The 16,591-nt window shown below is 47.5% G+C and overlaps 1 protein-coding gene and 1 long non-coding RNA gene across 2 annotated transcripts in view; one reads left to right on the forward strand and one right to left on the reverse strand.

Moving 5' to 3' along the window:
• LOC119130476 overlaps positions 1–16,591 on the reverse strand; it is a 58,332-nt gene that overhangs the window by 31,768 nt on the left and 9,973 nt on the right. Inside the window, exon 2 of the long non-coding RNA XR_005099436.1 lies at positions 11,208–11,212. This is a non-coding gene — a long non-coding RNA (uncharacterized LOC119130476). The remainder of the gene's footprint in view (positions 1–11,207; positions 11,213–16,591) is intronic.
• fam91a1 (family with sequence similarity 91 member A1) lies at positions 7,238–13,676 on the forward strand. Its single transcript, XM_037263836.1, has 23 exons — positions 7,238–7,568; positions 8,081–8,165; positions 8,247–8,398; positions 8,583–8,640; positions 8,774–8,841; positions 9,033–9,146; positions 9,219–9,309; positions 9,382–9,444; positions 9,518–9,624; positions 9,695–9,733; positions 9,814–9,926; positions 9,985–10,094; positions 10,174–10,376; positions 10,467–10,596; positions 10,749–10,897; positions 10,973–11,107; positions 11,326–11,439; positions 11,512–11,584; positions 11,658–11,804; positions 12,043–12,144; positions 12,237–12,360; positions 12,433–12,502; positions 12,643–13,676. Exons 1-23 carry the CDS (start codon positions 7,497–7,499, stop codon positions 12,826–12,828), a joined length of 2,505 nt encoding a protein of 834 aa, XP_037119731.1. The 5' UTR covers positions 7,238–7,496; the 3' UTR covers positions 12,829–13,676.

Below are 16,591 nucleotides of genomic sequence, written 5' to 3' on the forward strand. Positions count from 1 at the left end.
GACTCTGGTGGGTCTCATCACCAAGGGCGACGAGACTCAGTACAGGTTGGAGGTTGACCTTCTGACCGCGTGGTGCAGGGGCAACAACCTCCTGCTGTACGTCAACAAGACCAAGGAAATTGTTGTTGACTTCCGGAAGGGTCACACCCAACACCTGCCGCTGACCATCGACGGTGCTGTGGTGGAGAGAGTGAGCAGCACCAGATTCCTGGGGGTGCACATCAGTGAGGACCTCTCCTGGTCCGCCAACACCGCATCACTGGCAAAGAAAGCTCAGCGCCGCCTGTACTTCCTGCGGAAACTCAGGCGAGCAAGTGCTCCTCCGGCCGTCATGGCTACATTCTACCATGGCACCATTGAGAGCGTCCTCTCCAGTTGTATCGCTGTCTGGGGTGGTAGCTGCACTGAATACAACATGAAGGCCCTGCGGCACATAGTGAACACGGCTGGGAAGATTATTGGTGCTTCACTCCCCTCCCTGAAGGACATTTACACCTCCCATCTCACCCGCAAGGCGACCACGATTGTGAGTGATGTGAGTCACCCCGCTCACCCTTTGTTCGATCTTCTGCCCTCTGGGAAGAGGTACAGGAGCCTGCGCTCCCGCACCACCAGACTCACAAACAGCTTCATTCTCCAGGCTGTTAGGATCCTGAACTCTCTCCCCCCTTCTGCGTAGCGTCCTGTACTTTTGCGCTATATTCTGACTGTCTGCTGTATGCACACTTGCTCCATTTTTGCTCCTCTTATTTATTGTGTTATTTGTTTATTTATTATTTGTTCATCACTCTTATTTATTCATTGTTTGTGCCGTCTTGTTTTTATTTTTTTGTGTTGTTTACTTGTTTGTACATTGTGTACTATGTCTTGTCACCGTGGGATAGTGGGAACGTTATTTCGATTTCTTTGTGTGTCTTGGCATGTGAAGAAATTGACAATAAAGCAGACTTTGACTTTGACTTTAATGAGGCGAAATCACATCCAACGGCAAACATTCTGACCAAATACATCATCTTGAAGAATCAGTGAAAGAACACATCTAAATAAAGTAATAAAGAAATCAATAGTATTGTTGGTTTCCCTTTTTTGCTAGTGCATCATAGTCTGGAGTAAAATTTGTTGTGGTAATTCTTAGGATAGAGCCGAGGTGTCGGTCCGTTAACCTAGATCTGTGACGGGCTTTGTTGACGTTCAAGTGGCTGAACGTCTTCTCACACACGTAGGTCGAGCCAAATTGTCCACTCTTTTTTAACATTCGGCACTAAGTGTCCACCTTTCTTTTCTTCGGGCCACTCATTTTAATGGAAGGTTTGTGGGTGGCATTAGCGTAAAACTGTATCTGAAAAATTACGAGAATATTGACGTCACAGCCTACACTCGAAATTCGGCACTGATAGATGAAATTACTACGTACTACTGAGTACGCACACGCACTTGTGAGTGTGCACCGAGCTTTCTGACACGGCTCCCGGGAGTAAATGCGCGGGCGGGCGTTTCCCCATCTACTGGGGAAACAGTAATTGCAGGGAAAATGACCCAAAAAAAAATTAATAATACAATTTATTCAGGTTTGGCGGGCCGGATTAAACGGCCCGGTGGGCCGGATGTGGCCCACGGGCCGTAGTTTACCCATATCTGAGCTAGAGTCATTATCACGACTGGGAGCATGAGGCGATTTCTTAAGCCTCCTGAAGTTGCGCAGCTTGTCCAACTCCTCCAGGATGGCACATCCATGTGTGCTGTTGCAAGAAGATTTGATGTGTCTCCCAGTACAATCTCCAGAGCATGGAGGAGATTCCAGGAGACAGGCAGTTACTCTAGGAGAGAGCTGGACAGGGCCGTAGACGGTCCTCATTCCATCAGCAGGACCGATATCTGCTACTTTGTGCAAGGAGGAACAGGTTGAGCACTGCCCGAGCCCTACAGAATGACCTCCAGCAGGCTACTGGTGTGAATGTCTCTGCCCAAACAGTCAGAAACAGACTTCACGAGGGTGGCCTCAGGGCACGACGTCCTGTAGTGTGCCCTGTGCTCATTGCTCAGCACCGTGGAGCTCGATTGGCATTTGTCATAGAACAGCAGAATTGGCAAGTCCGCCACTGGCGCCTTGTGCTTTTCACAGATGAGAGCAGGTTTACCCTGAGCACCTGTGATAGACGTGAAAGGGTCTGGAAAAGCCAAGGAGAGTGCTATGCTGCCTGCAACATCATTCAGCATGACCGGTTCGGTGGTGGGTCAGTGATGGTCTGGGGAGGCATTTCCATGGAGGGACGAACAGACCTCTACAGGCTAGAGAACGGCAGTCTGACTGCCATTAGGTATCGGGATGAAATCCTTGCACCCATGGTGCAGTAGGTCCTGGGTTCCTCCTGATCCACAGCAATGCCCGGCCTCATGTGGCAAGAGTACCTGGAGGATGAAGGAATTGACACAATTGAATGGCCCTCACGATCACCTGATCTAAACCCGATGGAACACCTCTGGGACATAATGTTTCGGTCCATCAGACGCCGCCAGGTTGCTCCTCAGACTTTACAGGAGCTTGCTGATGCCCTTAGACAGATCTGGGAGGACGTTCCACAAGACACCAACCGTCGTCTCATTAGGAGCATGCCGTGACGTTGTCAAGCATGCATACAAGCTCGTGGGGGCCACACAAGATATTGAAAAGAATTTTGAGTTGCAGAAATTGAATTTAGGCAAAATGGACGAGCCTGCCATATCATTTTTTCACTTTGATTTTTGGGGTGTCTATATACTGAGCCCTCTGTAGGCTGAAAACTTTTATTTCCATCAAAAGATGTGGCATCCTTTTGTTCCTGAGACATTAAACTGTCCATATCAGTATAGATATCCAACTTTTTTTTTTCACCATTGAAATCTGATGTGTTTTCAAAGTGTTCCTTTAATTTTTTTGAGCAGTGTATTAACCCCTAATCATGCCTCCAAAGAAAGCAAGTGGGAGCAGTAAAGCCATCCTAAAACACAAAGACGCTGAAGGAATGGGGTCGAAATACAAAAAGTCCTGCCTAGCTACAAAAACAGATGTGCTCAAACCTCATTGAATAAAGTACATAAACAGAAAAGTATATTCACATATTAAATCAATAAAAGAAACATTTTAAGCATTATTTAATTATACCTACACACCAAATCAATAAAGAAGACATAACTAGACATTTTTGATAGGTGGTAATGACAAAGGTTTTTATAACTTTATGATCTGATATATATTTCTGAGCACTTTGAAATAACAAATGTTTTTTGATATATTGCCTAAATAGCTTAATGACCCTTAAGGAACTGTGTAATGCATGCCTGATATTTTTTCTAATTCATGGACACGGCCAGGGTCGTCTAGAATGTTCAGTACTTGATTATATCTTGTGTTTTGATTAAACGTCATATGTTGCCTAATGCTAGACGCCAGCTTTTCGATTACTACTGAACGTTCTGCACAGAGGGAAATATTTTGCCTAACAAAGAAAATATATGGTTGGAAGCATGATTAAACTAAGAATATGACGTAAGCAAAGACATGATGAATGGATGAGGTGCGACAGTGTATGTGCAAGAATGGAGCAGAATGTTTACAGGAAGGTCACTTGGAGATAAAACCAGCAGGTGCCAGAGGGAGACAGCCAAGAACTCGGCCAAAGATGATCGCCAAGGCCGAAAGACGGGATGGAAGACAACAGCCCCCACACACACCGAATCGCCCATAACCAGCACCCACTCCCAGGGAATCAGAATCTCCTGCGAACTTGCCCCACCCCAAAGACTCATCACCCATCAAACTCGGCCCACACCGGCATGTGCAACTGAATATAAGCTGACCAAAGAACCTTGAACGTTGCCTTTTCTGAATGGAGACTTTCTGCTCTTGAAGGGCCCAGTGCTGTATTGTACTTTCCTGAAAACAGAGCTTTCTTAACAAGAATTGTGATTGAACTACACCAACCTGTGTAAGTCTAATTTCTGCTTCAGTGTCTTAGCATTTTCCTAAATCTGAAGAAATCAAACGAGCATGCAGTGAGTAAATTGGATAACAGGTGATTGGCAATGGCTTTTGCCGTGAGGCGCAGATAGCACGCTCCCTAAATTGTGGACAAAATCCAACAACGCTCTTAAAAGACTCAGCTCAGTGGTAGAGTGTCCGCCCTGAGACTGGAAGGTAGTGGGTTCATACCAAAGACTATAAAAATGGGACCCATTGCCTCCCTGCTTGGCACTCAGCATTAAGGGTTGGAATTGAGGGTTTAGATCACCAAATGATTCCCGATCTCGGCACCGCTGCTGCTCACTGCTCCCCTCTCCCGCAGGGGATGGATCAAAATCACACGGGGATGGGTTAAATGTAGAGGACTGATTTCACCACACCCAGATGTGTGTGTGACGATCATTGGGACTTTAACTTAACTTTTTTTTTAAAGCAATGCGACAGTGAGCGCCCAGCGCGCTGCGGTTGCGCGATCATACCAAATTAAGCTTCCTGCGCACTGAGGTCCACTTAAATTTTGGAAAGTACATCAGGACTTTAAAAATATTTTCTAAATTTCAGCGACGGCTCTGTCATAATATTGCGACCAGCGCGGTGCAGTTGCGCGGTCGGCGGCGCGCTACGCTTGCGCGTTCGGCGGTGCGCTGCAGTTGCGCGATCGGACAAAAATGTGCAAATGAAAAAGTTCTTTTTAGTCTTGGAACGGATTAATTTTTTTTCCATTATGTGTAATGGGAAAAATAGATTCGGGATTCGACCGATTCACTTCTCGAACCGCCTTCTCGAACGGATTGTGGTCGAAAACCGAGGTTTGACTGTATTGTCAATCCATTTATCTATCCATCCAACTCCACTTTTTTGTCCAACGCATGCATTTAACGACCCCTGGTGGCACAGTAGGTCAGCTGCAACATTCCAACTTTTTGAGATTTAAGTCTTGAAATTCTATAACTGAGCCTCCACAAAAAATCTAGAATAATAAAATAATAATAAGAAGAGACACCTCTCTGCCAATCCTGATCCCTCAACAGTGTGGAAAGGTCTGCAGAGCATCACGGGCTTCAAGAAACGAACCCCGTCCTGTGGAGAGCCCAAGGCTTGCTAACCAGCTAAACAGGTTCTACTGCAGGTTTGATCGGTCCTCCCACACAACGGGACTTCCTGCAGCACAATCTACATACTCACCTCTCCCCACAACTGCTCTGTCCACACCTCTATCAACGTTGTCACCCAGTCTCTCTCTTGCAGAGGCCGCGCCCGCACTCCAGATCCGCGAGGAGGAAGTGCGCCAGATATTCTGGAGACAAAAGACCAGGAAGGCACCGGGCCCAGACGGTGTGTCACCTTCCTGCTTGAAAGTCTGCGCTGAGCAGCTGGCGCCCACCTTTGCACGGATCTTCAACCGTTCTCTGGAGCTGTGTGAGGTGCCCTCGTGCTTCAAGAGCTCCACCATCGTTCCAGTGGCCAAGAAGCCCGCCATCACAGGTTTGAATGACTATAGACCTGTCGCACTGACATCTGTGGTCATGAAATCTTTCGAGAGGTTAGTGCTGAACCACCTGAAGGATGTCACGGGCCCCCTGCTTGACCCCCTCCAGTTTGCCTACCGGGCAAACAGGTCGGTGGATGATGCGGTCAACATGGGACTGCACTACATCCTGCACCACCTGGACACCCCAGGAACGTACGCCAGGATCCTGTTCGTGGACTTCAGCTCGGCGTTCAACACCATCGCTCCTGACATCCTCCAACAGAAGCTCATCCAGCTTGCAGTGCCTGCCTCCACCTGTCAGTGGATCACCAGCTTCCTGACCAACAGGAGACAGCGTGTGAGGCTGGGGGGCATCACATCTGACACCCGGACCACCAATACTGGAGCCCCTCAGGGGTGCGTCCTCTCCCCACTGGTCTTCTCTCTCTACACCAACGATTTCTCCTCAGGTGACTCTCCTGTGAAGCTCCTGAAGTATGCTGACGACACCACTCTCATCGGACTGATCCAGGACGGTGATGAGACTGCGTACAGACAGGAGGTGGAGCGGCTGGTCCACTGGTGCAGCCAAAACCACCTGGAGCTGAACCCGCTCAAGACCGTGGAGATGACAGTGGACTTCAGGCGAGACCCTTCACCACCTTTACCCCTCACTATCCGCAGCAATACTATTCTCTCCACAGACACCTTCAAGTTCCTGGGAACCACAATCGCTCGGGACCTGAAATGGATCGGCCACATAGACTCTGTCCGGAAGAAGGCCCAGCAGAGGCTGTACTTTCTGAGACAGCTCAAGAAGTTCAACCTGCCGCGAGCGCTTCTGAAGACCTTCGACACTGCCATCATCCAGTCTGTCCTCTGCACCTCCATCACTGTCTGGTTTGGATCGGCCTCCAAACAAGACAAGCACAGACTGCAACGGACAATCAGGACTGCAGAAAAGATAATTGGAATCAACCTCCCATCTATCCAAGACTTGTACCTCTCCAGGACCAGGAAACGTGCAAGGAACATCTCTACAGACCCTTCTCACCCAGGTTGCAGTCTGTTTGAACTACTCCCCTCCGGACGGCGTTATAGATCTCGGTACGCCAAAACCAGCAGACACAGAGACAGCTTCTTCCCCCAGGCTGTTGCTCTGATGAACTCACACCACTCTTAGAGTCTCAGAGTCATTACTGTGCAATAACATCCTGCTCTCCACACCTTTTTTGAATTTGTCTACACTGTTTGTACTATGTGTCCTCTCTGCATCCATTGCAGCCTGGTCATCCTGGATAAGGGACCTTCCCATCTGTGGTCTCTTCTCAAGGTTTCTCAGTTCCCCTAGCTGGAGTTTTGAGTTCTTGCTTGCCCTCTTGGGAGTTTAAGATCAGGGGATGTTTGAGAATATTTGTCATTTTTCACATGTCCTGAGTGTTGTTAGTCACCTAAATGTTGAACAGAGGCTGTGATTTACCGAAGTCAAATTCCTTGTTTGGCACGCTCAAACATGGCGAATAAAAACTCTTGAATCTTGAATAATAATGCTGTGTGTGTCTTAAGGTCCGCCACAATACCTGTACTATGACATAGTCCCTGAAAACAATTTTTTGCTTCACTTCCTGTATTATACTACATTCCTATTAATTTACAGTTGTAAATTACTAGACTAAAAGGGTGGGTTTCATATTTTCTGCTGAAAGTTTCTATTCGGTATCATAACCCATTCGCATGAATGGCAGCCGGAAGTGACGTATGTAGTCCCAAGCGTGACGCCAGAACTACAACAAGGAAGTGGACGTCCACTAATTGCCTGCCAGCAGAAGGCAAAAAGAAGACTAAGGGAAACTATACTCCTCGAACCAGGCGACGCTTCGCTTGGTTGTCGGCTACCGGCGAGGAGGCGTCAGCGGCGGCTTGGGCGATCTTGTGGGGCTGTCATTGGTGGTCACCGTGGAACAGCGCCTCATCGTCTCAGGGGCTTCTAGCCAGCCAGCTAGCTAGCTAACGAGCTAGCTTGCGATGAACACGGACGTGGAATTCCACATCAGGCAGAATTATCCGTGGAATAAATTGCCGGCTAATGTCAAACAGGTATGTCGTTTAAAAACAAATGTCCAAAGTCGCCCACTCGTGACAGGATACCGCCTCCTTAAGGGAGGGGGGCTGTCAATGTCACCGTGAGAGGCAGGCAGGCAGCGACCAGCATCACATGACATAACCGCTGCTCATACCATAAAGATTTGCAAGAAAAAGTTACATCGTTTGTTGTTGGGCTGGAGGGTTCAATGCCCCTAAATGACCTTAGACGTTGATTTGTACCTTGTAGTCTGAAAATCTCAGAATGCATGTCAATTGGAGTCAACATTTAAACACCTGAGTTTGACTCGCTCATCATTGCGGATGTCTACAAAATCTTTCTGATTAATCGTAACAACATTTGGGACCACATAGAATACGTTAGTGTAAAGAAAATGTAAAACTTTCAAATCGGTACCAAGCGACATTTAAATAAATGATGAAGTGTAGGGATCTCAAACTTCTTCATTCCGTCACATAGAAGTGACGAATGCTCTACCATCTTTTGTTTGCATACTTATTTGCAGAGTTTGGGCAACTCTCAGCGCGAGTACGAGAAACATGTGCTGCTGTACAGCATCCGCAACCAGCTGCGATTCCGCAATAACTTAGGTGAGCTTTTTTCTCGCAAGCTCCTGCAGGATTGTTTTGCCAGCAAGTTTGTATGTATTTGTTTCCACGTTGCGGCCGCAGTGCGCCACGTGCGCAAGGATGAGCGCAAGTACTACGAGGAGCTGCTCAAGTACAGCCGCGAGCACCTGATGCTATACCCCTACCACCTGTCGGACATCATGGTGAAGGGGCTGCGCGTCACGCCCTTCTCCTACTACGTCGGAATCATGGAGGTAAGCGGCCGCTTCCTGGCAGGGCATGACTTGCTGCTCGCTCAAGTGGAACAATGGGTGCCTTTCTGGAGACAATCTAGTCCTTCACGGAAAATAGTGTATTCTTCCAGCAGTTGGTCGTTCATATCACGTTTGTTTTCATTGTTCCTCTTTTCTCCGTCGCTCGTTTTGTTTGGGCCTCCAGGATATCATGAACAGCGAGAAGAGTTACGACTCCTTGCCCAACTTCACCGCTGCTGATTGTGAGTTTTCACTCTCCCGCATTGTGCAAGTTATGTTCTTGTCATGTGCTGATTTCAACTCTTCTTTTTTTTTTTTTTTTTTTTTTTTTTCTCTTTTCTCTCTCAAATCATACCACTTTGTGTCATGACGCAGGTCTGAGGCTGCTTGGAATCGGGCGAAACCAGTACATTGACCTGATGAACCAGTGCCGCTCGTCCAAGGTGAGAGATGTGTATCCTGAACATCTGCAATGAATTCGATGCTTTAAGCATCTCCGGGATGGTTGAAAAGAAATAAGCACGTCCACGATGACCAGGAGCCATATTTGACTCAATTTCTCTACTGTGTTCCTGCGGTGTATCTTCATCGTTTGCCATTCCCACAAGCTGTACAACATCTACCTACTTTTCAGAAATTCTTCCGCCGGAAATCGGCGCGGGATCTTCTCCCGTCCAAACCGGTGGAGATCTCGGTGGAGCCGTGGTGGGTGGCGCAGACGGGCTACATCACCGAAGATGACATCAGGGTGAGAGAACGTGTGGGCGAGGGCCCCGCGCGAACGTTCCGCTGACGTGACGCCATGTTTGCGTCATCGCAGATCTGCTCTTCGGCCGAGAAGAAAGCCATCGATAAGATGATCGATTCAGGGCCACAGCTGGCTGGCTCGATGGAGTACAACGTGGTGCTAAGTGAGCAAGCTAGCATCGCAGTCTGTCGTTTTGGTGCAGTCTGTGGAAGATTGTTTTGATTTCTGTCTTCAGGTTTGTACAACCGGGGCTTCATTTACTTGGATGTTCCTATTTCCGACGACAGCTGCATCTCAGGTTTGTGTCGGACAGAATGGTTTTCGCGCCGGCGTATTGGCTCGCTTTGGTGTCACTGTGGCTGCCTCCACAGTGCCGCCGCTGGAGGGCTTTGTCATGAACCGTGTGCAGGGCGACTACTTCGAGACGCTGCTCTATAAAATCTTCGTGTCCATTGACGAGCAGACCAATGTCGCTGAGGTAAGACGCATCCTTCCGCAGCGCTCTGAGCGGATTTGCTCATCCCGCTCATTTGCATTCTCGCCTCCAGCTGGCAAACGTGTTGGAGATCGACTTGGATTTGGTGAAGGTAAGCCGGCGCGTCCGTGGACGTTGACGACGTGTCAGCGGGCAGATTTTCTTCCTCCGATATTTTGCTCTCGGGACCAGAACGCCGTGTCCATGTATTGCCGTCTGGGCTTCGCTGTGAAGAAAGGTCAGACGATCAGCTCCGAGCAGCTCCACCCCACCTGGAAAAACGCCCCCTCCCTCAACAGGCTTAAGTACGCCCCCCCTCCCCTCCAGAGGGTGTCCGTTCTGACTTGTCTTGTCCATCACCAGGAGCACCATGGACCCTCAGAAGATGCTGCTGTCCTGGGAACAAGGCAGCCCCGTCATGGAGGGAGGATCCTCGGCCACAGACACGGACACCACCAGTCTGGAGGACCAAGGTCTGCTTGATAGCAAGCACACGCACACGCACTTTGTATGTCTTGACTGGTGTGTGTGCGCTTGCGTGTGCATGCGCAGCGGACACGGGCAGCGTCAGCAGCCTGAGCCTCCCCGCGGTGGCGCCTACCAAGCGCATCGCCTTCCTGTTCGACTCCACACTGACCGCCTTCCTCATGATGGGCAACCTGTCACCCAACCTCAAGAGTCACGCTGTCACCATGTTTGAGGTGGGCAAGCTGTCCGACGAGACGCTGGACAGCTTCCTGGCTGAGCTGGAGAAGGTGGGGACAGAGGATCTCGTCGATCAGCTGCAAGCGCAAGCGAAGGGTCGCGCTCCTCGAGCTCTTTTGCTTCTTTTGGCCTTCCCGCAGGTGGAAAGCACGGCCGAGGGCGAGGCGCAGCGCTACTTTGATCACGCCCTCACCCTGAAGAACACCATCCTCTTCCTACGCTACAACAAGGAACTCACTCAGGACCAGGGACCTGATCTCCCAAATATAGGTACTCGGAGGACTGTTTGTGCTTGTTCTGTTTGCGCAAGGACTCGTCCGACTCGTTTCCACGCCAGTGCAATTCTAAAAGAAGTCAATGATCATTAAAAAAACAAAACAAAAAAAGTTCAATCAAAGAGCAGGGTATTGCTCGGCCACCAGGTTTCCCGCTGGACATGCTGCGCTGCGAGAGCCTCCTAGGTCTGGACCAGGCCACCTGCAGTCGCGTGCTCAACAAGAACTACAAGCTGCTGGTCTCCATGGCGCCGCTCAGCAACGAAATCAGACCAATCAGCAGCTGCACGCCTCAGGTACACGTTCCTGAAATGGCCTCCCCCGTGCTTGCTGATAGACTCATGCATTTGTTGTGGTTGTTGTGGCTGCAGCACATCGGGCCCGCCATCCCTGAGGTGAGCTCCATCTGGTTCAAGCTCTTCCTGTACCATGTGACCGGCCAGGGTCCGCCCTCGCTGCTGCTCTCCAAAGGCTCCAGGCTGCGCAAGCTGCCCGACATCTTTCAGGTGAAGTCTCTCGCGGGGACTCCTCAAGTATCCGGGGAATGCGAGGAGGGGATTGGACTGGAGAAAATCCCAAGGGCAAAGTGGCAGCACAAACAAAGACCTGACCTACTTAAAGCTCTTCTTTTCTAAAAGCAAGACACGGGCACAGATAATGTTGTAAAGGCCTGCTCACGTTTGCAGCGTTCTTTCATGCTCATGGGACTGCCTTGTGCCGTCAGGTCTACGACAGGTTGCTGATCACATCCTGGGGTCACGATCCTGGCGTGGTGCCCACGTCCAACGTGCTGGCCATGCTCAACGATGCTCTCACGCACTCGGCCGTTCTTATCCAGGTGAACAGCCCAAAGCTGTCCAAAAATGGATTGACAGCTGTCGCAGTGGTTAACGTGTGCGCGTGTGTGTAGGGTCACGGCATGCACGGCCACGGCGAAACTGTGCACATCCCATTCCCTTTTGACGAGGAGGACCTAAAGGGAGGTCAGTAACTCCCCAAACAATTTACATTGTGTCCATTGTTGAAGTCTGCCATTGTCGCTTTCACGTTTTGTAGAGTTCTCCTACTCCAACATGTGCGTGCACAAGGCACTGGGCAAACTGCGCGAGCACGTGGATCTGGAGCACCAGTGCGGCTATATCACCATGCTCAACGCCAACAACAAGCACCGCCGGTGGCCCAGCGACACCATCGAGTGCAGAGGTGACCCAACACAACCGCGATGCGACCAAGACAAACCTTTGCAAAATGCACACTTCTGTGGTGACTGGGTCATAAACCACTTTTGATCCATTTCTGATCTGGATTGAGAGATTGCATTGAAGGTTGAACATCCAGATAAGGATGAAACAAAAGCTCCTAAAAATCAAATCAATGTCAAACCTGATCCACTTTAGGCTTACATCGGCGACAAATGAGCACAAATCTCTCTCATATGTAGGAGACACCCACCTCGGAGGAGGCCCGGACACCAATGGCAGCACCGAGTCCTTTGAACTGGTGTCAGAAGAGAACAACAGCGACAGACGGACTAAGGTGGACGGTACGTTTGCCATCAGAGCCAGCGAGGCCGTCCTCGCTGGCCTCCACTCAAATGTTTGCAAACACGTTGGCATGGTTCTCCGCCGTCCGCAGCCCTCTCGTGTGAGGACGAGTGGGTTCCCCTGGAGCTGTGCTTCGGTATGCCGCTCTTCAGCTCTGAGCTCAACCGCAAGGTGTGCCGCAAGATCGCCGCCCACAAGCTTTGCAGTAGCGACAGGTGACGGCTCGGTGAATCGCGTCATTGGGATTGATCGCAAGTGGCTTGGCACTCAAGCTTTTTGCTCCACAGCTTGCAAGAGCTGCTTCACTCCAGCCGGAAGCTGTCCCTCAAGGTTCTGAGCTTCGTCCAATCTTTCCAGGTGAGGGACGCTCAACGTGACCTCAGCCAAGGCTCGAACACTTGCAGAACTACTTAGAATGTCTTAAACGCAAGATTGAAATATTTACAGCTGAACACGTGCAATCTAGATCACATCATCTTGTTTTGTTTCACGGACAGGATGGCGGTCCGCCCTGCGAGCCGGACAGTGGGGTGACCAATCCTCTCAGTCAGCCCTCAGCCGAGTCGGGCGTCCCTCTGCCGGCCCTCAACCTCCTCTACAAGGACGGGCAGCTGCGGGAGTGGAGCGGACGGGCCCCTCCCCCTCTGGACATCACAGCCCTACAACGCGAGCAGTCCACGTAGAACGACCCCACCACCACCGACCGCCACCATCCACCCTTATTTTTGCATCCCGGGCGGGCACGGGCCAAGGGCCTTCTATTGTCCACCGAACATGAGCGCTAGCAGGGCAGGACAACTCACTTAGCTCGCCCCCCACCCTTTCCCGCAGTTGATGTTGAGTAGTACCCCTCTTCATATGGTATCGGTGTTGCGCAAGTCGGCCTTGTCCCAGGACCATGTAGTCCCATGTTTGGTGATCCCATGCATGAAAATCCCTTCCTCTGAGGGGAACCAGACTTTCGTTCATTGTTTCCACTGTGCAGTCCTTACTGTGGAGCGTACTCGACGTGATTGCTTTCTTTCATCCTTTCCCCTTCTCTTTGAGAGCAACAAATACTTTTTTTAAGCATAAGACATGGTTTGTTTTTTTAGTCTTTATTGTTTTTTACTTTTTGCCTTATCATAACGTCACATTCCGACTTCCATGAATGAAGCTGATCAGGAAGAGCAGGTACAGGTAGTCCTGACTGCCGGTGCCTCCTTCGCATCGGGTCCAGCTCCGATAGCTGCCTGCTTGCATTTCTTCCAGATTAGATCCAGCTCTGGTCTGCACGTTCTCTGAACTGGGCCCAGCTCTGCTAGAGATTTTTCTCCCCTCTTCTCGATGAAATTCAGCTGTGGCAGCCTCTTGCTTGCACCTCATATGGATTGGTTAACCATCTGCTTGCATCTCATCTGGATGGGTGGCAACTATGGGCAAGTTCACAAAACGGCACACATGAAGAGATGGCATCTTTATTTTCTTAGTATTCATTGCGTTCCTGAAGGATTCATCTTCTCTATTTTGTTTTCCTCACAATAAGTGAGTTAAAAAAAAAAACAGTAATCTTGTTCAAGCATGTTTGTGTGTACGTGCCCGCGTATGCGCATTGTGCACCCCACTTGCGCTGTCAGTCTCGTTTTAAATGGCAAACGCGCTTTCCCTGCAATACCCTCAGTCGTCGACATGTCAACACCCTCTTGTGTTTACAAATGTGTTCGTTTTCTAGATCAACCTCTTTTAAGACATCTTTGTTGTAGCTCGTTTAAATGGTTGCATAATTACAATGATGAGGACAAAATAGGACATTCCTTCCACATTCTGCTCATGTTTTTCTGAATAAACATGTGTATATATATATATTTAATATATATATATTTAATATATATATATATATTTAATATATACATATATGTTTAATACATATATATATAATATATATATTTAATATATATATATATATATATAATATATATATTTAATATATATATATTAAAATAAATATATTTATATTAAAAAAAACATATGAAGAAATCTATTAAAAAAAAAAAAAGGAATAAACGGTTTTCTCCCTGCCTTTGGCTTTCATTTCTATTCCTGACTTTGCATTTTAGAGCTAACGTGACATTATGACATTAGGGGGGACACAGATGGTGTAGCGTCACACGCTCCCCGAAGCTTCCATCTGCCCCTTGCATGCACTTGTTCACCTTCTAGAATGACTCAAGCAAGGAAAAGAGATGGTGCTCTGCTTGCATCTCTTCGTTAAGGTCCAGCTCCCGTTGCTGTCTGCTCGTTTCTGTCCTGGATCAGATGAGCCACCTGCTTGCACCTCTTCTGTCTTGGGTCCAGTTATGATAGCTGCCTGCTACTGTCACTTCTGGAAAAGGTCCAGTTGTTTTACATGGAAAGAGCTGCTGGCAGTCAGCTACCAGAGCTGCAGACCCCATTTGGAAGACACGCCAGTGGCTAGCCAATCCAGAAGAGAGCAAATATGCCATCAGGCAGCCACCAGAGCTGGACTCCATCCTGATAATGTTACCAAGTGGCTACTCAATTACTGTCGACAGCTACCACATCTAGACTCTGTTAGGGTTGATAGATTAGTTTGATCCTATGATTATGTTGGAATGTAACCTGTAATAATTAACCAAACTTGTCCTGTCTTGACAAAGTAATAGAACAAAGTGCTAAGATTCTTTGAACTGATTGACCAGCTGCAGAGGAAGCAATCTAAGTTGTTCTGTTTACACATCGTAAAACACCCCCTGCTATGATTTGACCTGATGCCAGGGGTTTAAACCCCATCCTGTCCACTCTCACCCCCACCCTGCTTTCTCTCAATACTCTCTTGCAAGAATCCAAAGTCAGACTTCGTTCGATCATCGCTGTATGCACCATGACGAACGAGCTCTCCACTTGCAAGTGTTCAAAAGGCATACTGTCTCCCGTGTGGTTCTTGCAAAATAAGTTAGAGTGAACACCATTCTAACAGACTCCATCCTGTTAGTAGTCTGTTAGCAAATCCAATGTAAAGAGTTTAAGTTCTGTTAATATCACAACACATAAAAAAGAGGTACCCAGATATACTCTGATTTAAATGTTTTGTTTATCCACCTGTATGCAAAAATAAACAATTTTGTTAAAGGTGACAAAATATCAATTTTAATAAAGAACGTGATGGATTGTTTCTCATTAAACAAGATTCTGTCCAAGATATGTTAGAACACAAAATAGACAAGCATCAAAGTGTAAAACCAAATGGCATAAAAAAGACCAATAGAACACCATTAATTTCTACATCCTAGTAAGAAAATAAGTCTAAAAAAGGTACTTTTACATAAATTTTTAATTTTACATGTATATTTGCACGGATGGGTGGGTGGATGGATTTAATTTTGGCCTCTATATTAGGTCTATTGAACAACCTAATATCTACTTCTATATGAGGTTCACTTCACATGTACGGGTACAATGGTTGTTTAAAAAAAGCAACACAACTTCTGTACATTATTTACACAACTTACAGAATGGTTTTGGGTTTAATATTTCATATTTGATGAATTTAATTTTGTCGACTATTTTAGGTTATTCCAAAGACCTAATATAGACGTCTATTTTAGGTTATTCCGTAGTCCTAATATAGACGTCTATTTTAGGTCTACACATAGACCTAATACAGACGTCTATTTTAGGTCTACACAGACCTCCCTGTCAGCCATAGACGTCTATTAGACGTCTGGTCTCGTAAAGACCTAATTTAGACGTCTAAAATTGGTTACGGTATAGAGACCTAAAATAGACGTCTAAATTAAAAACATTCAATATGATCATATTTCGAAATTTTAATGTCTGAACCAGCTGTAAGTTGTATAAATAATGTACAGATGTTTGGATTTGTGTTTAACAAGCATATTGATCCGTACATGTGAATTGGTTATTTCTGTAACCTGATATAGACGTCTATTTTAGGTTATTTTATAGACGTCTAAATTACGTCTATGTATAGACCTGGAATAGACGTCTATATTAGGTTATTTTAGGTTATTTTATAGACGTCTAAATTATGCCTATATATAGACCTAAATAGACGTCTATATAAGGTTATTTTATAGACGTCTAAATTACGTCTATGTGTAGACCTAAAATAGACGTCTATATTAGGTCTATCTGTAGACCTAATTTTGACGTCTATATTAGGTCTACACATAGACTTAATTTAGACGTCTGTATCAGGTCTATAGAGGCTTTGCAGCTGACGTCATCAAGCTACCCACATTAGCTTGGCGGCCATCTTGGCGGTCAACTTTTCAGTGCCTGTCAACGACTCACACACGCTTTCTTGTTATATCTGCTGCTATTTGAGCTTAAAAATGCCGGATACTTGCTGTGCTGTTGGATGTAGCAATAGACGAGGCGATAAACCAAATCTTAGCTTCTATAGATTTCCGGCGAACATGAAAA

This window comes from Syngnathus acus, chromosome 11, assembly GCF_901709675.1.
Source record: "Syngnathus acus chromosome 11, fSynAcu1.2, whole genome shotgun sequence".
NCBI lineage: Eukaryota > Metazoa > Chordata > Actinopteri > Syngnathiformes > Syngnathidae > Syngnathus > Syngnathus acus.

What these genes read in the sequence shown, in the direction of transcription:
- fam91a1 (XM_037263836.1), top strand. Translation starts at nt 7,497, where the DNA reads ATGAACACGGACGTGGAATTCCACATCAGGCAGAATTATCCGTGGAAT. An exon ending in CACCAGTCTGGAGGACCAAG is followed by an intron (nt 10,095 to 10,173) that starts GTCTGCTTGATA and finishes GTGCATGCGCAG; the next exon opens with CGGACACGGGCAGCGTCAGC. An exon ending in AGCTGCCCGACATCTTTCAG is followed by an intron (nt 11,108 to 11,325) that starts GTGAAGTCTCTC and finishes TTGTGCCGTCAG; the next exon opens with GTCTACGACAGGTTGCTGAT.